We start from the raw sequence: 27,560 nt of genomic DNA on the forward strand, positions 1-27,560 counted from the left end.
ACTTTGTTCTTTAATATAGCCAAATGATAAAGCTCAGCACTATTAAAAATTCAGCCAGAGCTGTTAGTGTAGACAAAATGTATTCAATGAGTGGTTATTTAGCATTGCTCCTGAATGCTTGAAATGCTGGTTCAGGCAATAATATATTATAACAAATAATTAGAGTCCATAATCACCAAATGCAGAGCAAAAAAGAATTAAAATAATCACAAAACAATAATAAATACATATAAAAAAGTGGCAGGTTCACTGTTTGTCAGGTATAAGAACATTAATATGGCGTACAGTAGCTCTTTTGAAAACATTGTGTAAATATCTTATAGCACCTAGAAAAGTTTAGCTGCAGAATTTCACATTTTTATATTGACTTGAATGAATAATATTAGAAAGTCCAAGTTAAGCACCAGAGAATTTTCTAATGATAATATTGTGGTTTTGTGAATATTTGATTGCATTTAATGTATTTATTATCCCACACACCACCTACAGACCAGTATACTCATAAAACAGAGCTGTGCTCAGCCCTTCTACATCAATAGTTACAGTATGAACCACTCTTTCCTCTGACATTACTGGGAAAACAATCATGAAATGTCAAACGGAGCACGTATGCTGGGTAGCTTTAGGCACCATGTATATAGTATGGTATACAACAAGGAAGCAGTTAAGCATCTGTTATTAACCAACAAAATGAATGTAAAAATTGATTAATTACACTATAGATGTATTTGCAAGGAATTAGTAATAGTTTGAAACTAATGTGATTATACTGCTATTATGCAAAATTATAAACTAATTTGAAATAATATCAATTTTTTTCCCCTACCAGGCAGAATACAACGTTTCAAAATGCTGCAGATTATCTGGGTGAACCTAGAGATTAGATTTAATGTGCTTGTGTTTTTAGAAATGCTGTTCCTGCATTTCATGAGATAAAACACTTCACAAAAATGAAAACTTGGAGATCAATTAAGGTAACTTTTTTACCATGTCCGTGCATATTAATGAACTCCGAGAAGAACTTTTGAAGAAAGAATAGATTCGTCATAAACACTGATATACGCAGTATTATTGGCTCAGGATGCTATCCACATGTTTTTTTGTTTAAATAGAAAAAGACATCTAAGTGAAGATGAGCCTGTGTTTGATATATAGTGTCTGGAGTTAAGTGAGAGAAGGAATATTTTTTTAAAGATCTACCAACAGTAATCTCTATCTGAGACCAAGATTTTTCTCAAAAGAAATAAAATGAAGGACCTGTGTGAAAAAGCAGTATTGATTTATTCCTCTGAAGTAGACAATTTCATCATGATTTAAGCCTCTCCAAACATCTGGATGTGGTGCTAAAGGCAAGTCTGTGTCTTTGATCAGCTGATTGAAACTGTGGAAAGAGGACCTTTAATTTAAAGTAACTTCCGGCTGAAATTCTCTTGCTCATCAGCTTGAACAGAATGAAAGGGAAAATGAACATGATGTATCAGTCAGGGGCCTCTTACTGAACTGAAAAAGGGAAACTTTAGACTATCCTTTAAACTGTAAAATTATAACAGACACCCTGGTCAAATATTTTTTTAAAAAAGTTGACTACTAGGCAGATCTCTACAGATTTAAAGAAAGTCAGATGTCAGCAAACGATTCCTCTCCTCCATCCTTACAGAAGTTTTCTCCTCCTGCATCTCATGCTGCCGCACCACCAGTCCCTTCTCTGTCTTCAAGTCCCCAGTCGGGGCTCTCCAACCGGCTGTCCAATGGCAGCCTCAGTACACAGAGTCTCACCAACTCCAGGGGCTCTATGCATGGGGTCTCATTCCTGCTGCAGATCGGTCTCACTCGGGAGACTGTCACCATTGAAGCTCAGGACTTGTCACTCTCATCTGTCAAAGACCTAGTTTGTTCTATAGTTTACCAGAAGGTATAGTATAACAAAATACAATGCTGTTGATTGTAATAATTGTTTTAATTTACTATCATCGCTATCACTCTGTGTAATTTGGGTACATCAAGTGGTTATGTGCAGAGACAAGACCAGTGTTGGGACTGTGTTAAGGCTGATCCCATGTAGTTCTGAAAGGTGTACCTCCCAAGATGGGAGTCTCAGTTAAAAGGAAGTGGGCTCTCCTTATGTCTGTCTTCTGAAATCCTACAACAATAGAAATGTAGTTATAAAGTTGGACTCTTCATACAGTAATTAGTTTTGATAATATGGAAAGAATGTTATTTTTCGCCCTTGTGGTTGTAGTCAGTGTTGCTGCTCTCTAGTAGTGTTCTTCTGTGGTCATTGCTGCTATATATTTGTGTTGAAGAAAACATTGTTCAGTATTCTTGATATAACACAGCAATTCTCAAACTGTAGTCCTTGGTCCAGTGGTGGCTCACAGAACAATTGCTGGTGGTCTGCAGGGGTCTGGTGGGTCACATGATATTGGCTCTTCTTGTTTACAGCTGCAAAATTTCATTAAAAGGCAGCTAATACTTTCCTAATATTTCTTTTCCATGTAAGCAATTGCTATAGTTGTCACAAAGATGCAATATACACTTCAGTGGGAGGGGAGGTACCAATGAGACAATTTTTCTATTAAGATGGGGTCTGCAGTGTGAAAAAAATTGAGAACCCCCAGTATAGTGCTAAAATGTTCTGAGTTAGTAGAAAGGAAATGTGCATTTCATTATTTTTGTTCATGTGTTCTATTTTATGTATAGATTATGTGCTATTAACCAAATTCAAAGTTCACGTTAACTTTCAAGCAAATAATAAAAACAACCTAATTGTATCCATTCCCTCAAATGAGTTGTTATATTAAACAGTTTTATAGAAGGGGGGTGGGAAAAAATCACGAGAGGAAATCAACACAATGGGAGTGTCGACTAAGTTGATTTTCTTTGCCTGTAATTCTTTTTATTTCTCTGAACTATGTTTATGAATAGAAAGGCTTATTAGACTTGGAATACAGTGTTCTTTTCCCTTACTTAGGATTTTGAGAGGGTGCAGGTAAGCTTGATATGAGCACCAGTATCTAGATAATCTAATTGCATTTCCCCTTCTCCATAAGATTTTTTTTGTATTCTCATTCTGTGTTTCACATTTTTTTAGAAATGTAGTAAACATATTGATTTCACAGAAGTTTTGTCAGCTGTCAAAAATAGTTCAGGCAATGAGCCATATAATTTTTGGTGGGAAAAAATATAGGTGGGACATAAAAGTTAGCACCACTATTGTTTCCAACCTTTTATGGTCCTTCTTTCTTTTTCTTTCTTCTCCATCTCTTTGCATCTGTATGTTTGCTTGTTTCTTCCTGTCTTCACACTTGTAACACCTTTCTCTTTGTTCATTCTCTCTTATTTTGGCACTTCCTGTCTACTCTTGGTGGCCTCATCTATAGCTATTTCATAGCTCAAGTTCAGAAGCATGTTATATGTGGAGCCAGCTAGATTGTAAAATTGGCTAGGATTTCAAGATCCTGGTCTTCCTCTCCCCAGCTGGCTTTAATTAATCTGTATACTAACTGTTGTGACTGATGATGCCAATAGAGAGCTGCTTAGGGAGAGCATGCCCCGTGCAGGCAGCAAACCACTGACCAGGAAATTGGGGGATGGCTGCTTATGTGTGTTGGACTTATCTTTTGTAAGTACTTTTGAAGCCAGTGCACAAGTGGCAATATTACCCTACAGTTCACAGCAATATACCGGTATCCTGCCTGGAACTGATCCTGAAGTCAGGTGGCAGAGCCACAATTATATCCATAAATATGTTCTCCTATTAACATAACATTAACATAAACGTAACTTTTCTCTGAGAATTATCCTGCACACAGCTATTTATTGTCCCATCAGGAATGCCTTGTAATTTGGTGGTAATCAGGCCTCACCTACCTGTGGCATTTCATAGCACGCTCAGTGTCTCTTCTCTTGACCGGTTAACTTCTTCTAGCCTCAGGACAGTACACAGCTTGTTCTCATGGGTTCAGGAGATGTATGCTTTTTAAAAACTGCTAATAGTAAATTTGTAAAAGTTTAGGATTTGTGATATTTTGGAACTGTTTCTAACTTTTGTTCTTCTTTAAAAATTTCTCAACTCTACTGATAGTTTCCTTTTACTTTTGGTATTTCTTCCCTATGTTTCTTAATAATGCTTCTAAGTCATATTTCAATTGCATGTTGTTTCTTTGTATAGCGAGATGAGGGAGACCACTCTTGATCTGTCTCTGTAGCCTCAGACACCTCTGGATCTGAGGTTGAATTGCCTGCCTACCTTCAGTAGCTCCCTACCGCAGGACAAGTTGTAGAATATGAAAGCATGTTGGTTGGGGGGCTCCAGCTGTCCACAGAGTGTTGATTAGTAGCCCTTTCCTCCGTCATAACCTGGAGCAGTAGGGGCAGGATCTCTTTGCAAATCTTTCCAAATATCTCATATTTGCCCCTCTTAAAAACAGTTGTCTTCAAGCACGTTTTTATTTCTCTTAGGGTAGCACAGTATACTTGAAAACTACACTTCCATCAGAAAGTAGAGTAGCTACTACAGGTAATAGCTAAAAGTTCTATAACTTAAAGAAATTGGAGAGCAATTTCTCTTATTTTTTTCAGTTTACTTTGTGTTTAGTCAGTTTTGCTATTTTGACAATGGTCAGTTGGACTTCCTGTTTTATGCACTGCCCTTGGGGGAGCTCAAATCATCCAGGTGCTGCAAAAGGGCACTTAACCGGTTTTGTTCAATATCTTCATAAATGATCTGGAGGATGGTGTGGATTGCACCCTCAGCAAGTTTGCAGACGACACTAAACTGGGAGGAGTGGTAGATACGCTGGAGGGTAGGGATAGGATACAGAGGGATCTAAACAAATTGGAGGATTGGGCCAAAAGAAATCTGAGGTTCAACAAGGACAAATGCAGAATCCTGCACTTAGGACGGAAGAATCCAATGCACTGCTACAGACTAGGGACCGAATGGCTCGGCAGTTCTGCATAAAAGGACTTAGGGGTGACAGTGGACGAGAAGCTGGATATGAGTCAACAGTGTGCCCTTGTTGCCAAGAAGGCCAATGGCATTTTGGGATGTATAAGTAGGGGCATAGCGAGCAGGTCGAGGGACGTGATCGTTCCCCTCTATTCGACATTGGTGAGGCCTCATCTGGAGTACTGTGTCCAGTTTTGGGCCCCACACTACAAGAAGGATGTGGAAAAATTGGAAAACGTCCAGCAGAGGGCAACAAAAATGAGTAGGGGACTGGAACACATGACTTATGAGGAGAGGCTGAGGGAACTGGGATTGTTTAGTCTACAGAAGAGAAGAATGAGGGGGGTTTTGATAGCTGCTTTCAACTACCTGAAAGGTGGTTCCAAAGAGGATGGTTCTAGACTATTCTCAGTGGTAGTGGATGACAGGACAAGGAGTAATGGTCTCAAGTTGCAGTGGGGGAGATTTAGGTTGGATATTAGGAAAAACTTTTTCACTGTGAGGGTGGTGAAACACTGGAATGCGTTACCTAGGGATGTGGTGGAATCTCCTTCCTTAGAAGTTTTTAAGGTCAGGCTTGACAAAGCCCTGGCTGGGATGATTTAACTGGGGATCGGTCCTGCTTTGAGCAGGGGGTTGGACTAGTTGACCGCCTGAGGTCCCTTCCAACCCTGATATTCTATGATATTCTAACAGTAGTGGCATCACAATTGAAATTGAAGAGGGAGTGGGCATACCTTTTCACTGAGAGGAAGGGGAAGAGAGAGAAGATTGGAGGGCCACATATGTCTGGTTTTGCTCTTGAACTTGCCCCAAAAACTCCTTTTAAAATCATCAGGAGAGCAGAAATAAACCTTTCCAAATTGAAATTCAGGGCATTCTGTGTAAAGGGTATTCTATATCAGAAGATTTTTTTTAAATTAGTCAGTTTAAACAAGTCAGGTTGTCAGTGTTCTTTAAATCTGATAGGGATATTCCCAAATTATCCTTATTTTTATAGCCATGTGGGGGATTGTAACCATGTCTGAACCATAATTAGCACTGCTTCTGTCTTTCCTTATTTAGATTACCTGTATACCAGCTACATTTTTGTCAGTGTGGAGTTTGGAGAAGAACCTTAGGCATAACCAAATAAAAATATAAACTTGAAGTGCATGTTGTTAAAAATAGACATTCATATGTAACAAGTGTGTTAGAGCAGAGCGAGTCTTGATATCTGATAAGATGTGGGAGCTGCCTCAATAGTACCCGATTTAATGTTTAAATCTGCTGCTAACTGCAGCTGCTTTCTTCCCTGCACACCCTCTGATGTCAGGAATGAAGTGAAAAGTAGAACTGTTTAGCAGTTTTCAATAGAAAACTAATGTTTTAATGCATTTTGTGAGGTGTTCAGCTGACAGTGTGCTCTAAATTATAGCTAGTATTTTCTTTGTTCTAGATAAAGTAGAGGCAGTGTTCTCATAAATTTATTATAAATGAGAAAAAGATGTTTTACCAGTTTAGGTTTTTTTTGTTCTGTTTTCTTTAGAACAGCAATCTCTGACAAGATCTCTTCTGTTATCTCTCTACCCTTGCAACCTGTCCCCACCCCTTCTCAACTCCCGTTATCCTTGATTCCGCCAGTTATTTTAGCTTTCTTTTATCTTTACCTGCAATCTCTTCTGTGGCTGATTTCCTTTTGCCTTGAAGAATTATATTTTTGTGTGTGTGGAGTTCTCATTTTCCTTTCTGACTACTGTTCTCCCTTTGTCTCCAAAATCATAATGTGTGCTATTTTTTCACACTTCTTAGATTTCTTCCCCTCTTAATTTCTTTATGGTCCTTCCAAGTTGGCTTCCTCCCCTCCATTTCCTGAAACTGTCCTGACTAATAGTCACCATCTGGCAAAGTCAAGGGGACACTCCTTATTTATACTGATCACCCCTCAGATTTCTCTCATCTTTGATTTCATCATTCTGTGCTCTCCTTTTTCTCCTCCCGCTCCATATATGGTGGCCTCCTTGAAGGTTCTATTCTCAGTCCCCTCCTCTTCTTTCTCTGACCTCATGTATTTCCTCTGCTTCATCTACCACCTCCACACTTATTCCCAAATCTAGCTCGTTACATTAATTCTCATATTTCTTGTTCTATCTATCTCTTGGATTTCGATATCATTCCGCAGTTGTCTCCTTTCTTCCTAATCTGCCTCCTTTAACTCTATTAACAATTCCTTTACTTTCTGTCTGCCAGGCTCCCAATCCTAATCTTTTTTGCTCTTCTCTCCTCCCATATGCAATTTCTTGTTATGTTTTGTCATGTATACCTGTAGCCTCTTCAAAATCCAGCCTACCCCATCATCTGCACATTGAAACCTGTGTGTGGCACCTGGTCACCTTGACTACTGTAACCTTCCATTATTTGGCATCTCTGGTTCTCATTTCTTCACCCCTCTAGCAGTAACATTTTGGATACACTTAAGTCGTCATCCTCTCCCTCCACTCCAGCTGTGTCAGTCCCCTTTTTGAATCCCACCATTAGCTTCCCATCTCTCTCAGCATCAAATTCAAGATCCTACATTATCTTGTCTCCTCCACCTTTGTATCTGGGTCTTTGTGTACTCCTCCATCCTTTTACCTGATTGTTACCTTGATCTCCTCTTTTCAGCTTTGGCCTTTGCCTTTGATCATTTTGCCTTCCATACTCAGAGTAATCTTCCTGTTCTTGTCTGGCAAGATTCCATTTGCTTACTTCACATCTCTTTATAGCCCACGTCCTCTGCCAGGGCTTCATATCTTCTCATAACAATCTCCTCCATCCTTCCCTGAATTATTGCTTACTGTTTTGTCTTATCAGAATTGAGGCCTCAGTCTGTTACAAATTTACACATGTGATAATCTTATTGAGTCTGCAGGATCAGGGTCTTGAAGTATTTGCAGGATTTTTGGGTGGGCAGTGTAGTTGAAAGAGCACAATCAACTTGAAATATAGTCATTTTCAAAAAGGAAAAGTAGTTTTAGATATTACTGTGACAGAATGGCAATTTCCTGCAATATCCTTGGAAGACCTCATTGTATTAAGTTTATGTATTATTGTGGGCCAGGATTATATGTAACCTCTTTAAGGGGAAGATGTGATAGTTGTGAGACTTTAGAGTTCAAAATACTATATTGAAAATGTTGCAGACAGATACTGACTTTTGGGACAATAAGTGTTAAGTGGATTTTCTTGGCATTTCATAGGGAGAGCGGTTAATGCAAATTCCTCTACTCTGGTTTTGCAGGAACACAGCCTTTTGAAGTTAGTGCCCCTCTCCTAAGGGCATATCTGCTGATCATCTGCTACAGAAGGCCAAGACCAAAGCTGTATAAATAAATGGCTGATGTGCCGAGCCTTCATTCTGGTTCTGGATCTAAGATGGATGAACTTGTAATCGGAGAGAAAATCTGGTTGTGGGTTTTGAAAAATTAAAACTTACCAGAACCCTAGGTTGTAGTTGGGGATGACCTCTGGGAAGCTTTTTAGCATGGTTGTATGTTCATTTATTTTTTAATGTTTTTTTCTGTAATATTTTTACCTTAAGAATAAATGTGCTTGCTTAAGAAGGAGTTGTCTGGTAACTTGTAATGGTGTGCTATACACTGTTTATAGTCTTTGAAGAGAAAGCAAAGCCTAGGCAGTGGTCTGTTGAAGCAGTTTAGCTTGCTGGGGATATCACAGTGTAAGGCAAGGTTCTGTGTAGTCTTAAAATCCCTGGTCCAAAGTTAGTGAGATGCATGTCTCCGAACAAGAGAGTTACTGCTAGAAGCCTGAAGTGGATGTCCTTGGTGGACCTTGGAGGGGGCATACAGGTGCAGCTACCTTGAAACTATGACAACTATACCTGTTGCTAAGTTTCCCTGGCAATTTTTATGATTTTGACATTTTCTCCTATTTTATAAAAATGTTTCACATCTCTTGTTCCTGTGTGAAAGACCAACACAAGCATTGGAAGAAATAGACTAATTGAGGGGAAACTGTGCATGTGACAGCACTTTGGTATGGTTAGTTTCAGTAAATAAATGTAAATATCCTTTGTTATGGTAATCTTGGCTGCTGCTTGAAACAATAGCAGATAAAAATGAGACAGAAGTGTGATTTTTAGTTTTTGACTGGTCACTGTGCCCCTCCTGATAGTGCAGCTATGTTCCAGTGTAAATCTTTCTTTGATCGTTGTATAATTCTACTTATATTTTTCCTGAAAATTGCCCAGTTCACTTTGAAGGCAAAAGTGAAATTTTCTGCAAAGTTTGAAGAGACTTGATCAATTTTTTTGAGTTAGTGGTCATTTAAAAAGATTATCCTAATTTGAAATTTCTAATTGGGTAACATTTAATGTGTGTCTAAGACACAAATGGCTGCTTAACCCCTTCAGATTTTCTATATAACAAAATCCAGGGTTGGATAGGGATGACTCACAATAGCTAACTAACTGGTACTTTTTTGTGGTGGCTGTCATTGTTCCAGAATCTAAGCTTTCATTTAAAAACAAAACGAAAAGCCTCTCTTCCTTATGTCTGAAGATAACTTTCAAAATGTTAACTAAGTGGTGTCTTCCTGAGTCTGCAGATAGCCTGAAACTATCCTAATAAGAGGCATTTGTTGCTCCTGTTTATATGGAAACATGAGTTGACATTGAAACCTTATGACAGTTTAAATGTGAGGATTAACTATTTAACTGTCGATCAGAGTAGATGAGGAATAGATCACATTATGACAGTATGCTCATGACCTACTGTGAGTGGTGTCTCATTTTGATGTCAGGAATGGGCAGCTCAGGGGAGAGTACCACTATTGTCTGCCTTAGGTTCTTCCCCTGGTTAAATCTTAACTCATGCATAGGATATATTTGAAGAAATGAGGTTGTAATTAAGCAATGTATTAACTATTGTTGGATCTAGTTGTAAATGTTAGTTTGTTTATAGGTAGTGTGCTCTTTCGTAGTTGATTGTAACTTAGCATGAGTCCTAAACTACACTTATGTAAGGGACTGATTCTGTTCCCATTGATGTCAATGGCAGAACTTCAGTACATCACAATGCAGGATTAGACACTAACAGGAGCAGTGGTACAGGAGCTAGCAAACAGAGCTCAAAAACAGGGAAGTTTGGGGGAGGAGCTGTGTGGTGGTCTGGTTTTGTTTTGGTGTTTGGTTGTTTTTTTTGTTTTTTGTTTTCCTTGATAGGAGCTTAGGCAGGAAGGCTATGAAAGATTCAGAGGCAACAGTAGTAGTGACCTAAGGAATGGAAGAGACAATGAAGATGACCGGCTATAGAAGATGCAGATACATTATTCTGGAGTGGGTATGGTTAAAAGAGCTTCGTTTGTATTGTGTCACCTGATAGAGCTGATGGAAGAGGTTTGGAGATGCAGGTGGAAACTATGGTTGAATTCTGAAGGTGATTCCAGCAGATAATGGAGGAAAGGCAAGAGGAGGCTGAAGGGAAAAGTCAAGACTTGCAGATGCAAGCTGGACTGGAGAACTGAGAGAGTAGACTGCTGGGTAAGGAAAGCAGCCATGGAAGCATGAGAGTACGAGAATCATGAAGAGTTAAGGGCTGGCTAGTGAAGGAGAAATATAGCTCAGGAACAGGTTTGCTGAGTTGAAAAATGAAGAAGGGGCATAGCAGGCAGTACAAGGTGGGAGGACAAGGAAGAAAAGAGCAGCTAGTCCTACAAGAAGAGGGGACAAGTCAATGGAGACAGTCAGTCAAGCCCCAGGAGAATAGAGGGAGAGTCGCAAAAGATTGTTAGAGAGAACAAAAGACAAGAGGACTTGCAGCCAGAAGGAACAGGAGGAAGGCCAGAGAATCACACTATTGCCAGAAAAAGGCAGGTCTACGTGACTGGGGGACTCTCTACTAAGAATAGACAGGCCTGTCACCTGAGCTGATGCCCAGAGATAAGCTATGTGATGTTGACCTGAGGTTGAAGAGGACCCTAATAGGATCAGGAAATAATCCACTAATTGTCCTTCACATTAGTCCAAATGATACTGCTAGATTCTTGCTGGAACGCATGAAGGGAGACTAGGCCGGGCTGGGGAATACACTTAAAGAAATGGAGGCTCAAGTGATCTTCAGTGGGATTCTACCTGTCCCTAGAGGAGGAGGAGGAGGAAGGCGAGACAAGATTGTGTTGGTCAACAGATGGCTCAGACAGTGCTATAAGGAGGACTTTGGGATGTTTGACCCCTGAGAGGCATTCACTGACAGAGGACTGTTTTCATGGGATGGACCCTATCTGAGTAGGGAGGAAAATAGACTTTTGGGATGGAGGTTGGCACAACTCATTAAAAGAGCTTCAAACTAGGAACCCAGAGGAGATGATTGGGACATACTCATGTAATCTCCATGCCTGATTCTAACATTGAACAGGAGGAAAATCAAGAAAGAGGGAATTCAGCAAAGGGAAAAGGAACAGCACTGGGTAGGAGAAGGAATATTAAAAGGAAAGAGCTTCATTGGTATTGGCACTAACAGGCAGGTAGGCGATACTGGCAGTAGAATGACTGTATCTGATTGGGTGAGAAATTTGGGCAAAGCCAAGCAGAAACAACTAAGACGTCTGTACTTCAATACAAGAAGCCTGGGTAACAAAATGGAGGAACTGGTGCATGAAGTGAAACCAGATATTAAAGGGATAACAGAAACATGTGGACTAGTAGTCATGAGTGGAGAGATTGAAAAGTATGTGCTGTTTAGGAAAGACAGAAATAAAGGTAAAGGTGGTGGAGTAGCATTGTATGTTAATGATGAGGTAGACTGTAAAGAAATTAGAAGTGATGGAATGAATAAAAGTCTGTTTGGGTCAAACTCACTTTGGGGAAGAAAACTACCAGAGGTTTCCCTGGAATAGTGCTTGGGATATGCTGCAGACCCCCCAGGATCTGATTTGGGTATGGATAAAGACCTCTCTAATATTTGTAATTAAATAAAAACTACTGGGAATTGTGTGATTATGGGAGACTTTAACTTCCCAGGTATAGATTGGAGGACAAGTGCTATTAATAATAGTAGGATCCAGATTTTCTTGGATATGATAGCTGACAGATTTCTTCACCAAATAGTTGCTGAATCTACAAGATGTGATGGCATTTTAGATTTGGTATTGATGGATAGTGAGGCCCTCACAGAAGAACTGATTGTAGGGGACAACCTTGGTTTGAGTGATCATGAGCTAATTCAGTTTAAACTAAATGGAAAGATAAACAAAAATAGACCTGCAACTATGGTCCTTGATTTCAAAAGGGCAAACTTTTTTTTTAAAAGGGTGTTAGTTAGGGATGTGGACTGGACTGCAGAACTCAAGGTTCTGAATGTAGAGGAGGCTTTGAATTAGTTTCTGCAACTTTGACCAAGTATCTGAAGCCTGCGTCCCAAGCAAAGGGAAAATTTTGTAAGTGTTGCAGATCAAGCTGGAGGAGCAAGCATCTCAAACAGATGATTAAGGAAAAGCAGAAAGCCTACAAGGAATAGAAGATGGGATGGATCAGCAAGAAAAGTTACCTCTTGGAGGTCAGGAAGTGTAGGGGAAAAGTGAAAAGTGCCAAAAATCAAGCAGAGTTGGATTTTGCAAGGGAAATTAAAACCAACAGTAAAAGGTTCTTTAGCCATATAAATAACAGGAAAACAAGGAAAGAAGTGGGACTGCTAAACACTGAGGATGGGGTGGAGATTAAAGATAATCTAGGTGTGGCCTAATACTTACATAAATACTTTGCCTCCATTTTTAATAAGGGTAATGAGGCGCTTTGGGGTAGTGGCATGGTGGATAATGGAAATGAGGATATGAAAGTAGAAATGATCACATCCAAGGTGGAAGTCAAACATCTTAATGGGACTAAATTGGGGGTCTTGGATAATCTCCATCAAATAATATTAAAGGAATAGGTATATGAAATTGCAAGCCCAATAGCAAGGATTTTTTATGGGCTGTAAATTTGGGAGTTGTACCCTATGACTGGACGATTGCTAATATAGTACCTATTTTTAAGAAAGGGAAAAAGGTTATCTGGGAAACTACAGGCCTGTTAGTTTAACCTCAATTGTATGCAAGGTCTTAAAACAAATTTTGAAAGAGAGTAGTTAAAAGACATAGAGGTGAATGAAATTGGGATAAAATACAACATGGTTTTACGAAAGGTAGATCGTGCCAGACCAGCCTGATCTTGTTTGAGAAGATAACTGATTTTTTAGACAAAGGAAATGCAGTAGATATAATCTATCTGGATTTCAGTAAGGCATTTGATACAGTTCCACATGGGAGGTTATTAGCTAAATTGGAGAAAATAGGGATTAATATGAGAATTGAAGAGTAGACAAGGATCTGGTTAAAGAGGAGACTACAGTGGGTCATACTGAAAGGTGAAGTGTCAGGCAGGAAGGAGGTTACTAGTGGAGTTCCTCAGGGATTTGTCTTGGGACCAATCTTACGTAATGTTTTTATTAACTTGGGCACCGAAAGTGGGGGTGTGCTAATCATATTTGCAGATGACACAAAGTTGGAGGTATTACCAATATGGAGGAGGACTGGAATATCATACAAGAAGATCTGGATGGTGTTGAAAACTGGAGTAATAGAAATGGGATGAAATTTAATAGGGCAAAGTGCAAGGTCATGCATTTAGGGACTAAAAACAAAATTTTTTGCTATAAGCTAGGGACTTACAGTTAGAAGCTACAGTGAAGGCGAAAGACCTGGGTGTATTGGTTGATCATAGGATGACTATAAATGACCAATGTTATGCGGCCGTGAAAAAGGCTGTCATCCAAGAATGCATCAGGCGAGGTATTTGCAGTACAGATAAGAAAGTGTTGCCATTATACAAGGCTCTGGTGAAACCTGATCTGGAATACTGTACACAATTCTCATATCCCATGTTTTTTAAAAAAATGAAGTCAAATTGGAACAGGTGTAGAGAAGGGCTGGAATAGAATGGAATGGAAAACCTACCTTGTGAGTGGAGACTAACCAAATAAAGGCTGTGGGGAGATAAGATTACTATCTGTAAATACATCAGAGGGATAAATACTAGGGAGGAAGAGGGGTTATTTAAGTGCTAATATTGACACAAGAATAAGTGGATATAAACTGGCCATCAATAAGTGTAGGCTCAAAACTAGATGAAGTTCTGGAACAGCCTTCCAAGGGGAGTAGTGTGGCAAAAAACTGGCTTAACTGGCTTCAAGATTGGAGTTGATAAGTTTATGGAGAGGATGGTATGATCATACTGCTTACAATGGAATATAGCCAATCTGCGACTGCTAGTAGCAAATATCCCCAATGGCCAGTGATAGGACATTAGATGGGGAAACCTCTGAGTTACTACAGAGAATTCTTTCCCAGGTGTCTGGCTGTTTGGTCTTGGTGAAATGCTCAGGGTACAATTGACTGTTGTATTTGGGGTTGGGAAGGAATTTTTCCCCAGGTCAGGTTGGCAGAGACCCTGTTTAATGGTTTGTTTGTTTTTTTGCCTTCATCTGCAGCATGGGCTTAGGTCACTTGCAGGTTTAAACTAGTGCAAATGGTGGATTTTCTGAAGTCTTCAGATCATGTTTTGAGGACTTCTGTAATTTAGCCAGAGGTTATGGGTCTATTACAGGAGTGGGTGGGTGAAGTTCTGTGGCCTGCAATGTGCTGGAGGACAGACTAGACGATGATGATAGTCCCTTCTGGCCTTAAAGTCTGAGTCTATGAGACGGTTTTCCTTAGCTCAGTGGGTTAAGGCCTGTATTTTGAGATCTAAAGAGTTTGGATTTTTATCTCGACTCTTTGGTTTATCTAGCAGTTATTTGCATCAATGGTTTCCTTGCAGAATGGCATTCAACTCTATCTTCTAGAAAGTATGAAAAAATTGATCATGTAATTAAAAATTACTCTGGGTAAGGGAGCCTATTAGTTGTAGCTCCATATTAAGTTCTTTTTCAGACTTCCTGTATAATTCCTGTGTGTGTGTGTTTATTTCATAACTTTGCTCAGGGAATGTATTCTTGTGATTACTTTCAGGATAGGCTATTTTTTTAAGTTAGAAAGCAGTTGAACAAGCTATTTTCAAAATATAGTTGCTTATAAATTACTCTGTTTTGGCTCCCTGTAGCTAATTAGCATCTTACTGTAAAATTTTGAACCTAATTTACATATTAAAACCTAGGGCATATGTTGATTAAAAAATGCCTTAGAAAAATCAGCTGGTGGTTCTGATACAATGAAGCAAGATTTATAAAGGCCTCAAATTACATCAACTCTTTGGGGGATTTTCTGACTAATACTACAGGTGGCATAAGAAACGCTTTTAAATGCTTCCTTTCTGGAAATTTGTCCTGCTTCTCTCAATTCTTTGCATTCCTCTAGCTAAACAACCAGGGTTTCTTCTGTATCCTTCAAGTAAACACCAATCCATTCCTCCAAATCCCTCCAAATTTCACGTACGCATGCTTTTTTCCTAACAACTCTGATGTACACTACTTTTGACAATTTAAAAGTGGAGCACATAGTTATTCTAATTCAGGATAACGTTTTTGAATTACACAAGGATTAACAAATAGATCTGCTCAGCACCATCAACTGTACATCTGCTTTCTCTTGCGGCTAGCCAGGGTGGATTGATTTAAAATAAGGCAATTGAAATGAGCAATTGAAATCATTAAGTGGAAAGGCTTGAATTTAAATCAATTTTAATCAGCTTTTCCATTTGTACTTCAGTTATTTTATGGTTGTCATAACTAATAAAATGTTGATTTACAACTAAATAGAGCCTTTATTCTAGGGCTGTCAATTGCAGTTAACGTGTGCCATTAACTCAAGACAAATTAACACATTTTTTTTAACGAGCGTTGATCGCAAGCCTCTGGAGACGGGAGTCGGTGGTGACTGGGCAGGGAGGGAGACACCCTGCCACCTACACCATTCCTTCCCCGCTGGACAGGGTTGGACTTATGGGTGGGCGAGGGGGGCCACCACCCAGGGCACCATGCTCAGAGGGCCTCTAGTGCATGCTTCCAGGGCAGGGGTGCCCCTTTTCCCTCCGTCATGCTCCACTGTTTTTCCCTCCTCCCCCTCCCCCATGGAGCTGCCCTGGCCAAGCTGCTCTAGACCAAGAGCCTTCCTCCCATCTGCTGCACAGAGCAGAGTTGGGGACCTGATGTCAGGGTGTCCTTTTCCCTCTGTCCATATACCCGCTTGCTGCTGAGCTGGAGTCAGGGAACAGGGTAAGCCTGTCTTCTGCTGCTCCTGGCTCAGGAGTGAATGCTATGGACAGCAGCTGCTGCTGACTGAAAAAGCATTTAGGCTCCTGAGTGCTCTTCTTAAAAAGACAACCATCTCCCACCAACGCACGTGCCCTCACACCAAACCAAATACTGAAATGGCCCCCCTAGTGAGCCAGGAGTAGCCAGAGGGCTGCAGGATGGCCAGCAAGATGCAGCCCCTGTGTGAGATCATGGAGCCTGCCATGAGCCGCAGGATGAGTGCTAGGCACCACGAGCCACAGCAGCAGTGCAGAAATAAGGGTGTGTTGTAATTGAAATCAATATATTTGAAAATGTAGAAAACATCAAAAATATTTAAATAAATGGTATTCTGTTGTTAACAGTGTCATTAAAACTGGGATAAATCATGACTGTTTTTTTAATCTCATGATTAATTGCGATACTTTTTAAAAAATTGTTTGACAGCCCTATTTTATAGTAGATGTAGTATATCTTTTTGCTACGTAGCAGGGTATGTTTTAACTGCATATGCTTATTTAAGCAATTATATAGCTTAATATTTTCAGATTCTTATTAACTGAACATTTTTAGTGTGCTAGAAAATAGTGAATAAATGTTGCTTATTTCCTTATAATTTTTGCTTGTGATTTGTGTCAGACCTTATCAGGATGTTAACTGGAATTGAATTCAACACACACAACAGCATATAAAATATATATTTATTAATTAAAACAACTTTAAATAATTTGGATACATAACCATATCAAAACATGTTTCACATTTACTACTAAATGATTTATTAAAGGAACAGAGGTATTAACTGTAGTTGGTGAATTAAACTGATTATTTCAGGTCAGCCTGAGAAAATTTTCAAATATGTCTTAGTGAAAGTGATTGGAGCTTAAGTTCTTCCTTGCCCAAGTCTCTTGAAAATTATACAAATCTCCTAAGTTACTTAGGTTGCCCTTCAGATGTTTAAAACTGGTAGATTTCGTTCCCTTCCTTGTTGTTTTTATTCATAGACTGGAAGGGAAAGACATGTTTTCCTGCTTTCTCAACTCACAGTTGATTTCTCAGCTTTGAATGAATTAGTCCAAATGAAGAAAATATTCTTTGTGTCTGCAGAAGAGGCTACTGCTATCCAAAGTTGGTTTAGTTCTTCAACCAACTCTGGTTCCAGGTGCTTAGCTAGTGACTTGCACCAGGTTAGTGGTGTGACTTTCTTTAAAACATCATCAGCAAACGTGCTGCTTGAAAGGTTCACCTCCAGCCCTGACATTTATTACGGTTGGCATGATTGCTGTGTGACTATTAGATTCCCACCTCACAGAGCAGCACCTTCAGCAAATAGGTGTCTACCCTAGTACTTTGGGTTGAGAATATTGGCATGAAAATGAGGTGGAGTTAAGTACTTGATCCATATGCTTCTATACTACCTGCAATTTAATTTTGTTGTTTAGTATTTCTTTCTTCAATGTTTCTTGAAGTTCTTTCGAAATTTCAGCAGCATCAGCAATACACTAGCAAACTTTCTTCAGTTTGTCCAGAGCTATGGAAATAGATTTCAGTATATTCAGCATATCTTCTACATTTCTCTTTAGTTTGATGTTGACTACTTTGGCTGCAATAGTTCCATCTGTTTTGTCATGATTTTCTTCACAAACTGTCATCTGAATTGGCCAGTTCTTAGTAAATAGCTTAAAACAGTCAACCACTGAATTCCATCATACATTTTTGGGGGAGAATTCCTCCTCCTCCTTCTCTCTTCAGTGAAGCTGAAGCAAAGTGGCTGGTCTGGAAGTATTTTGCAATTTCAGCAATGTTTTCCTTTATTCCTAAAGCTGTAGTTAAGACTTTGGCGAAAAGAAGCATCAAATGAGCACTCCACCTGTATGTTATAAGTTTCAGGTTTCTTTCATTATCTTCTAGATTTCTTCATGTCTTTGCTACATTTATAGCATTGTTTGTGACAAAGCTAGGCACTTGACATTTAAATTTTTGTTCACAATTTTTCATAGCTCTTACTGCTAATTCTTATAAGTATTCTGCTGCATGAGCATTTCCTGAAGTATCGACTGTTTTTGTGAGATAAACAACCCCATCTTTTGTTGTCGCATAAGCATGTATTTCTGGATCATTGTGTACACTGCTCCACCCAGCAAGACTCAAATTAATGAATTTCTCGTCAATGTTTTTTGCACACTGTTCAGTTTCCTTCTCATACACTATATGTAGCCACCTTCCAGGAAAGTCTGCTTTGCTGGGTAGAGTGTAGCATGTTCCTAATGATTGAACAATGTTAACAAAATATTTGTTCTGAACAAGATGAAAGGGAGAATTTGTTGCATAAACAAACCAAGCAATCTTTTCATCTATGGTGTCTTGCTGGAATTTGCTGGTCCTGAGTATGAACTCCTCCTTGGTTTTGCTGGATGATGAAGAAAGTCTTTTTTTGACACAGGTAATTTACTATCTGACACATATTTAGTTGCAACACTGTTGGTAGTACCAACAGACACCTAAAACTTCAGAGTTATTGCAGATGATGAACATTCATAATGTGTTATGTCTAAGACTGAAACAAAATGGTTAAAAAAAAATCACTGAGTATTACTCAGTACAGTGCTTTAAAAATGAGATTGTTAATTAAATATATTTCCTACAGCAGCTGTTTGTACTACTGTGTAAATGATTTAATTTATTTGAAACCCCATTTTATAGAGAAAAAAATTAATACATCATAAGGATTATCATCTAAATCTATTTAAACCCTTATCTCCAGCAACATACCAAACAGGTTGGAATTAAAAAATATAAATATTAAAATTCATAAATGCCTAATAAAACGTTGCTTTTAAACAGGAAATCTTCATCTAGCGTATTTGATTACATTGAGCAATAAAAAAATCATTTCAGAAATCCCACAGTAATAGTAAACATGTAATTGATAAATATTCTCTCAATAAACTAACATACCAATTGTATTTTCAACAGACCTTTTGAAATTCATAAATAAGGAATACACTCAAAACACAAATTTATGACAGTAATATAGATTATCATTTACTAGCATAGTAAGACTTGGTAGGCAGTCTATAAGAATGAGTTTACTAGCCAGTTGATCCAAATTGTTCAGACATGTCCACATCATCTTCAAAGTCACAACCTTCTGAGGAGCATTTTTTTCATAATGTTGTTTCATCCTGACAACTAGGCCTTGCATTTCTTTGTTGCACAGTTTACATTTGGCTCATGTTCCTTTTTTATCCAGAGGTACAGGAATTTATAGAAAATATTCCTAAATAGGGTCTCTTTAAGACCTGCAGCCAAGGTCTCCAGTTCCGAGACTTTGAAATGAACACTTAAGGGCTGCACTCTGATGAATGTTGTTCCTTCTTCCTACAGTGTCCTGCTTTTGACAACAGCATTCTTCCTTTCTGGTTGCATACTCTGCCACTCAGGGCAGCAGGTATTTTAGGCTGGGGGAGGCTGTGCCTCCCCAAACGGACGAGGCTGACCCACACTCCACCCCTAGGCCAGGCCCCCTCTTGCAGTTCCCAGTGCTCTGTCCTGGCCCAGGCTGGCTGGCCTGCCTCCCGCAGGGATTCAGGGCAGCTGCCGCTTGGGCTGCACCTCCTAGTGCACTGGGGCTGGGGGTGCTGCAGGTGCGCTGCCTGGAGCACTAGGGCTGGCGGTACTGCAGACACGCTGTCCGGCTCTCTGGTGTTGGCTGCCTGGGGCTGGGGGCACTGTGGCCATGCCACCCAACCTCCCGGGGCTGAGGGCACTGCCGCCTGGTGCTTCGGGGCTGGCCGCCTGGTGCACCAGGCCTGTGGGTACTGTGGCCACACAGCCCAGCACACCGGGGCTGGGGTCTTGCCTCCCGGCACTGAGGCCAGGGGCCGTGGGGAGGTGCTCTGGGTTTCTGCGGGGGCGGGGGGTCAAAAAGGGCAGTGCGGAGGGCAGAAGGGGAGGGGCCGGGGGCTCGCCTCCCCCAATGGCTGGATCACCGGCTGCCCATGCTGCTCCTTCTCCCTTGTTACATAACTCCCACTCCCTACCCCCAGAAAAACAAAAGTAGTAACAACAATCAAAGACTTATGTTCATGTAACCTAAGTGCCTTTTGCATTGCAGTGTTTTATCTGTTTAGACTAGAGACAGAGAGGGAGGCAGCTGAGAAATTTGATAGATTTCTGTTTGTATCTGTCTGTGTACACATGCAAGGAGATGGTTCAAGGCCATTTACCTGAAGTGCCCAAAACCATCCAGAAGAAAGGGCTGGTAGTTATTGGGTGAATCAGTATTTTTGCATGACCTGGAGAGTAAGTTTCCATGATGGGTACAGTCATAAATTGAGAACTGAGCTAGTCAGAGCTCAGGTAGGGAGAAGCTATAAAATAGGAGTATGAGACCACCCAGGTGAACTCCGTGGATGATCCTGATGAAATCTATGATGTTGTCTCCTGGAATCCAGAGGCTGGGTCTCAATGCCTATGTTGACTTCTACCGTCATTTGCACCCAATAGTACAGCCGCTTGGTATTCCCACAGGATCGAGGCCTGAATACAGTACATGCCCTATTGTGCCATATTTATAAAGCTTGACCTCAAAATTTAATGTTTTTCCCCGTGATTTTTTCTTTATATAGAAAAGCAGCCTTTAACTCAAAGTTTTTGGTTGTGGCTCAGTCATGGAGTCAGCATATTTATTTTTTTATTTAAAGGTTTTGAGAGATTATAATTTTAGGCCTTAACATATTTTGTATTAAACTGAGATTTCATTTTAAACGTGTATTTTTAAAGAGAAAACCTGATTATAATTTAATTAATGAAATAAAATCTGATTTTGACATTTTTTTCAGAAAAAATCATCAATTTATATTCACCAGCTTGCAGCATTGACTGACCTGTTTATGCTTTCCATGTGCCCCTGATATGCCAAGGAGGCAGGCTCTAGTGGAGAGTGAGAGGGGGTTTTGGTTGTTATAGGAAGCATGAATCTGGATGTGTGGAGGCTAGGGGAGTGAGTCAGATTTGGGGTACAAGGAAGTGACCAGAGAGGTGGGGAGATGAGGGCAGAGAGGTCAGCAAAACAGGGATGTATGCAGATAGGGGTGGGAGTGGTGTGTGTGGGGGAGTGAGGAGTGTGTTTGTGCCAAGGCATTGACATGTGCTGGGATTTCTGGTGTACCAGGTGACAGCACCAGTGAAGTAATGTCCATATGGCAAGGCAGGGGGTGGAGAAAATATCTGTAGTACTGGATTTTGAAGTCTAGTTCTCCAGACAATAGCTCGAATTCTGACATGATTTTAAGTGTTAGGGTGGTTAGCTGGCTGAGGACACAAGGTGGTAACAGAACGATGTGGCTTCAGTGAGTTATAAAAATTGACAAGATTACAGATGTTTTGTGCTGTTAAAGAGAAGTTGGGATTAACTTTCAAATGGTGTAAGCATTTGTTTTGAGTTATGGTGGGTCATGAGATATTGGACCTTAAAATAGTATCCGCCTACACTTGTCCTTTGTGTGAGTTTTTGACGATTGGTCCATAATTGTGTAAAGTAAGTTCTGGAACTTGAACCAGAATAATTTTCAGTTATTGTCAAGATGGAGGAAAACCCCCAGTTGTGTTTTTCACTCCAGCAATACTGGTTGCTGTATGCTGCTTTAGGGTCCTCAATTTAATTTCAGTAATGTTATATAAAGTGGAAAATGAAGTATTGCTTCCTGAAACGTTAGTAAGTATCACCAGAACAAAGGGCAAAGTTAATTCCTGATGTAACTGCACTGATGTCAATGTAATTACACCAAGGCACAATCTGTTGTATAAGCAGACTTCCCCCATGTGATATCCTGTTATACTTAAGAACAGGCTCCATTTTGCTTTTAGGAAATTTAGTAATACTGGGATTAGATTTTGTACATTGAATCACTGCAGATTGTTTGGTGACAGGTTTCAGAGGGGTAGCTGTGTTAGTCTGTATCACTAAAAACAACGAGGGGTCCTTGTGGCACCTTAGCGACTAACAAATTTATTTGGGCATAAGCTTTTGTGGGCAATAACCCACTTCATCAGATGCATGGAGTGAAAAATACGGTAAGCAAGTATAAATATACAACACATGAAAAGATGGGAGTTGCCTTACCAAGTGGGGAGTTAGTGCTAACAAGGCCAATTCAATTAGGGTGCATGTGGCCCATTCCCAACAGTTGACAAGAAGGTGTGAGTATCAACAGAGGGAAAATTATTTTTTGTAGTGACCAGCCACTCCCAGTCTTTATTCAGGCTTAATTCGATGGTGTCAAGTTTGCAAATTAATTCCAGTTCTGCAGTTTCTCACTGAAGTCTGTTTTTGAAGGTTTTTTGTTGAAGAATGGCCACTTCTAAGTCTGTTATTCTTCAACAAAAAACCTTCAAAAACAGACTTCAGCGAGAAACTGCAGAACTGGAATTAATTTGCAAACTTGACGCTATCGAATAAGGCCTGAATAAAGACTGGGAGTGGCTGGGTCACTGTTAAAAATAAACTGTTTTTAAAAATAATATTCTGGTTTGTATTTTGTTTTAAATTTAAATTGATCTTGTGAATCTCTCTTAAAAAAAATTGAAAAAGGGTCTGATGGTTCCCCTCAGATATTTATTTATGTATTTGTCTGGAAGATAAGCTGAAAAAGCTTTTCTATTTATTACACTACCAAAGGGAGAATTTCTGGTGATTTTTATAATATTGCTTGAAAATAAGAATTTATGCAAAGTTTAGCTTCAAGCTGCTTTTCTAAAAGACACTCTTTGGAATATAAAACCGCTGCTTGTTTGCCAGTGAGATTATTGGCCAGCAATCCATATACAGCTCGCTAGCTGAGATGGCAGCAGAAGAGTGGAGCTTAGTTGAGCTCCTCACTGCCCCTACAAATGTGACAGGGAATGGGTGAGGTGGGGGAGGGTAGCTGAAGGGCTGTGAGGAATAAAGCTGCCAGCTCCACTCCTTCTGCTGAAGCCCAGCCAGCTACGGATATGCTGACGAAACACCTGTGGCTCATCAGAGCAGGGGATTGTAGCTGGCAAACAATCAGTAGTTCTCTAGCTGAGGCATTCCAGAGCAGGAGGTGGGAGGAGGATGCTGTGATGGATCATGGGGAGGGGGCAGAGTATGCAGCCTTGGCTGGATTTCCACAGCAGGATTGCCAGATGTGGACCTGCAAGCTGGACTGTGTGATGGGGCAAAGGGGGAGCAGTTAATATGGAGGGGCGTGGCTGGGGGGGCCATCTCTGGTATTGGGGAGATATTAAATATGCTGAAGGTATGATGAGGGGCACAAAGGGGACCCTCAGCTGGTGATTTAAAGAGGTTAGCCCGCTGAGGTGGTAGTTACCTTTTGATAGCTGTAAAAGGTGACAGCTGTTATTTTAATCGCTGTGAGGCAACCCAAGTGTAAACACAACAGCAAACCTTACACTAGTTGAAGTTGGCAAATGTAGGTGCACTCGGTCTTTTTTTGCATCAACAGAAGCACAAATGATTGAGCAGTATAATGCAGACAAGGCCTTGGTTTCTGGAATGACTGTTTGATTCAAAATCGGTTATAGAAAATGAAGATTAGGTCTGTAATTGCCCTCAGGTGAGAGTGGTATGACCTATGCATGTATATAGATACAGTACAGATTTTGTGATAGGATTCTTACGTATCTTATCGGAGGTCTGTATCTCAAGAGACAGATTACCAAAAGGTCGAAAAATGTATTCCTGTAAAATAAATGATTGTCTGTTCTTAAAATCAAAAGTGAGGTTTTTAAAGAGAGGGGAAACCATATAGCATATACAGTTGCAGATATGGGGCTGCCCGGGGCCCTGTGACTGCTCCTGGAGGGGGGTGGCCGGAGGCCTTGTCGCCACTCTTGGGAGCCAGGCGGCCCAGAGGCACTGCCTCTGTTGCTGCTCCTGGGAGGGGGATGGCTCAGGGGCCCTGCCGCTCCTCCCAGACCACTGCTCCGGGGCAGCTTTGGGGACCAGCTGCCTGGGGCTGCCCAAACAGTGGCCAGTGCGGCTGGCCCCGGGGCCACTCCAGCAGCTGGGGAGACCCTGGGGTCAGCTGCTGCAGCTGTGGAAGTCCCGGTGGTCCCGGAAAGTCATGGCATCAGTCACTACTGTGACCTTCATGAAAGACTTGCAGCCTTACCTGTAGTAGTAGTCTTTATTTCTAACACACAAGGTACAACAATGCATTAAATTGATTTTACTTGCATACATCGACATCTTCCATCAATACTTTCCTTTTCAAAAACTAATTTATCCTATCATGTAGAGCATGTAATTTGTTTGAGAGTCAAGTCTCCAAGTTCTTAGAAATACTGTAACTCTTACACCTTGCTTCAGACACTTTGGAATTAGATCCTAATGGGGAGAGACTTTAAAGCTGTTTACTAGTAAGGAAAGAGTACTTTCCTGAATGCGGAATGAGAGTCTGGCATGTTTCAAGATTTGCAGCTACAAAGGGGATTTCCACATGGCATGTACAATCTCTTAATTATAGTTTAACACAGTCTCTTAACTGTGAGCTAGTTGCCTTGAGTGTTTAGAACTCGAAGTAATTGTAAATCATTAAAAAAAATTATAATCTAGGATTTATACATGAGGATGGTTAAATAGGTTTAGTTACAGCTTAAACTTTATAACCAAACATACTTTTCACCTTCGTACATGATTTCTAGTTAACTGGGGAAAAATTTCTGGCACATATGTCCTAAAAGCACAGAACAAGGAAAAAATTAACTGAACAATCTTTACAAAAAGAAATAGAAAATGACTCCTGCAGTTTAGCCCACTACTCATGGAAACTGCTTGTTTGTAGATCCCTGGAAATCTGTGGTGCATAGTTGATTCTTTGTGATCTGTCCTGAGAGAGGACTGTCAATGGTTGTCTCCCCTGTTGAGTTAGAATCGCCATTGCATCAATAAAAATTTCACTTTTCGTTGCAGGCAGACATAGGTAACCCTGATAGCAAGTGCCTGCATGCTGGCTTTCTCCCTGTTGCTGAAGTAAATTATTCTATAATGTAGTGTAGTTGGTATGCTCTAACTGGGAGTCGTCATATATATAGAAAAGGAGTACTTGTGGCACCTTAGAGACTAACCAATTTATTTGAGCATAAGCTTTCGTGAGCTACAGCTCACTTCATCGGATGCATCGGATGCTGTAGCTCACGAAAGCTTATGCTCAGATAAATTGGTTAGTCTCTAAGGTGCCACAAGTACTCCTTTTCTTTTTGCAAATACAGACTAACACGGCTGTTACTCTGAAACCTGTTATATATATAGAATTGATTTAGGCATTAACATACCAACTTTTATTATTAATAATACTACTGAAGTACCTGCAGTCTAAAGCTCACAAAGCACTTTATAAACATTTGTGAATGAAACTTGATATCCCTATGATGCAGGAAAATTTAATTCTCATTTTTACAAATTGAGGCACAGAGGTTATCTGATGACTTACAGAAGATCATTTGAATGCCCTGATTGTCGGTGGGGGCCACTGGGAGAGTAGTAGTAGTAGCTGAGTGGCCAACAGTTCCCATCTCTTACGGGGAGGTGGGGAAATCAGCACTTAGTGGCCATCTGATCTCCCCCAGCAGTGCTCCTGTGACCTAGTTTGATGTCTTTGGCAGGGTGAGAAAGAAACATGTTTTGTAGGGCTTGGGGTGCACATATCTCCGTTGTTTTCTCTCCCTGGCCCTGGCCTTCCAGTCTCATATCTTCTTGGGTGCTACAGCTCCCGAGTCTCACTTGTCTTCATTGCTGCAGCTTAATTGATAAGCAACTTCGTTGAGGAGGAAGGTCTTCTTTCTACAACAAGGAAGTAAAGGGATTTAATATGGACCAAAGTACAGGTATTTTTTAACAAAGACTAAAGATTGGTCTTTTATATTTATATAAATATGGCAGTTGCACTCAGAACAGTTTATCAACAACTCTTTAATTTTAGAAACCTAATACATTGAACTTAAATAGCCCCACTAACTCAAAAATGTCAAAAAGAAAAGGAGTACTTGTGGCACCTTAGAGACTAACCAATTTATTTGAGCATAAGCTTTCGTGAGCTACAGCTCACTTCATCGGATGCATACTGTGGAAACTGCAAAAATGTCAGAACACTTTACAAGGATCATTTCCTTCTTACTGTTATCCAGCAAAGTGAAAACTGTCCAAATCGCCTTCTCAATTAGACAACCTCTAATTTTAAGAGACTGTCCCAAACATGTTCAGCATTGGATGAAATGTTCTGCCTGGATGAAAAATAAGAGCATAAAAGGTAAAATTAAATTATTGGAAGGCTTACCTTTCTGTTAAGCTGTTGATTTTTTCCTTGAGCAATCACTTTGCGTAGTTGTCGGTGTAGCTTTTCATTTTGGAGGTGGTATCACCCTTGATTTCTTTTTGTTTCTCATAGGTGGAGGTGAGAATTACTATCTAGTTGAAAATTTAGTTTTTGATAACTTTGAATCATTTGTAATTTTTCAGGGTTTAGTTAACTAATACTCTTTTTCTAACAGTCATTTAAAAATTGTAATTAAATATGGAACTTTAATAGGATTGAGCTACAACTTCAGATTGTTCTCTAAACTCTTTACAGACTCTCCCTGTGCATATAGATCATTTTGAAAGTGAAGTATGAATGTCATGAGCCACATCACCTTCTCTGTTGTAAATATGTCCTCTTTGTGTTTGTGTAGAGTAGTAGTTTTCAGCCTACGTACCATTGTGGGCCTCATATGCAGCTCTCTATATATTATATGGGCCACATCCACACAATATATATACTACCTGCATAGGCGCTGACTCCGTGGGTGCTCTGGGGCTGGAGCACCCACAGGAAAAAAAAAGCGGATGCTCAGCACCCACCAACTAAAGCTGTTAGGCAGCGCCGCTGATTAGCTAATCGGGGGTACTGCCAAACAGCTGTTTGGCGGCTTGGAAGATGGCGGAGACCAGCAGTGAGTGGTGGGCAGGGGTCTCGGGGAGGGGGTGTAGTGGTGTTGGGAAGAGCTGGAACGAGGGCGGGGCCTTGAGGAGGAGGCATGGTGGGGGTGGGAAGAGGTAAAGTGCAGGCAGGAGGCCTCAGGGCAGAGCAGGGGTGGAACCCCCCTGGGGAAAAGTAAAATTTCGTACATATGATAATAATAATAATAAAAAGGGTTTAGTATTTGTTAATGACAGCCCTGTCTACCTGCTGCTGTGATCCTAGTGCCGGGTAGCCTGCTTCAGCTAGGGTCATTGGACCCGTGATGCTGCATGCGGGTGTGTGTGCTGAGCACCTGGCCTCCTGCTGCTGGAGGGGGGGGTGAGGGTTGATGCTGCTCTGCCTGATCTTGCTGGGGGGAGG

The 27,560-nt window shown here is 40.4% G+C and overlaps 1 protein-coding gene across 4 annotated transcripts in view; it reads left to right on the forward strand.

The window, feature by feature from the left end:
• Positions 1-27,560, forward strand: part of PRKD3 (protein kinase D3) — a 76,512-nt gene that overhangs the window by 3,132 nt on the left and 45,820 nt on the right. For 3 of the 4 annotated variants that reach the window (XM_073338343.2, XM_073338344.2, XM_073338345.1), the window contains exon 2: positions 830-1,912. In XM_073338343.2, coding sequence (XP_073194444.1) covers positions 1,622-1,912 — 291 coding nt within the window. In that variant the 5' untranslated portion in view covers positions 830-1,621. The remainder of the gene's footprint in view (positions 1-829; positions 1,913-27,560) is intronic. The other variant, XM_073338346.2, reaches the window with a different exon arrangement.

The sequence above is a fragment of the Lepidochelys kempii genome, chromosome 3 (assembly GCF_965140285.1).
Source record: "Lepidochelys kempii isolate rLepKem1 chromosome 3, rLepKem1.hap1, whole genome shotgun sequence".
NCBI lineage: Eukaryota > Metazoa > Chordata > Testudines > Cheloniidae > Lepidochelys > Lepidochelys kempii.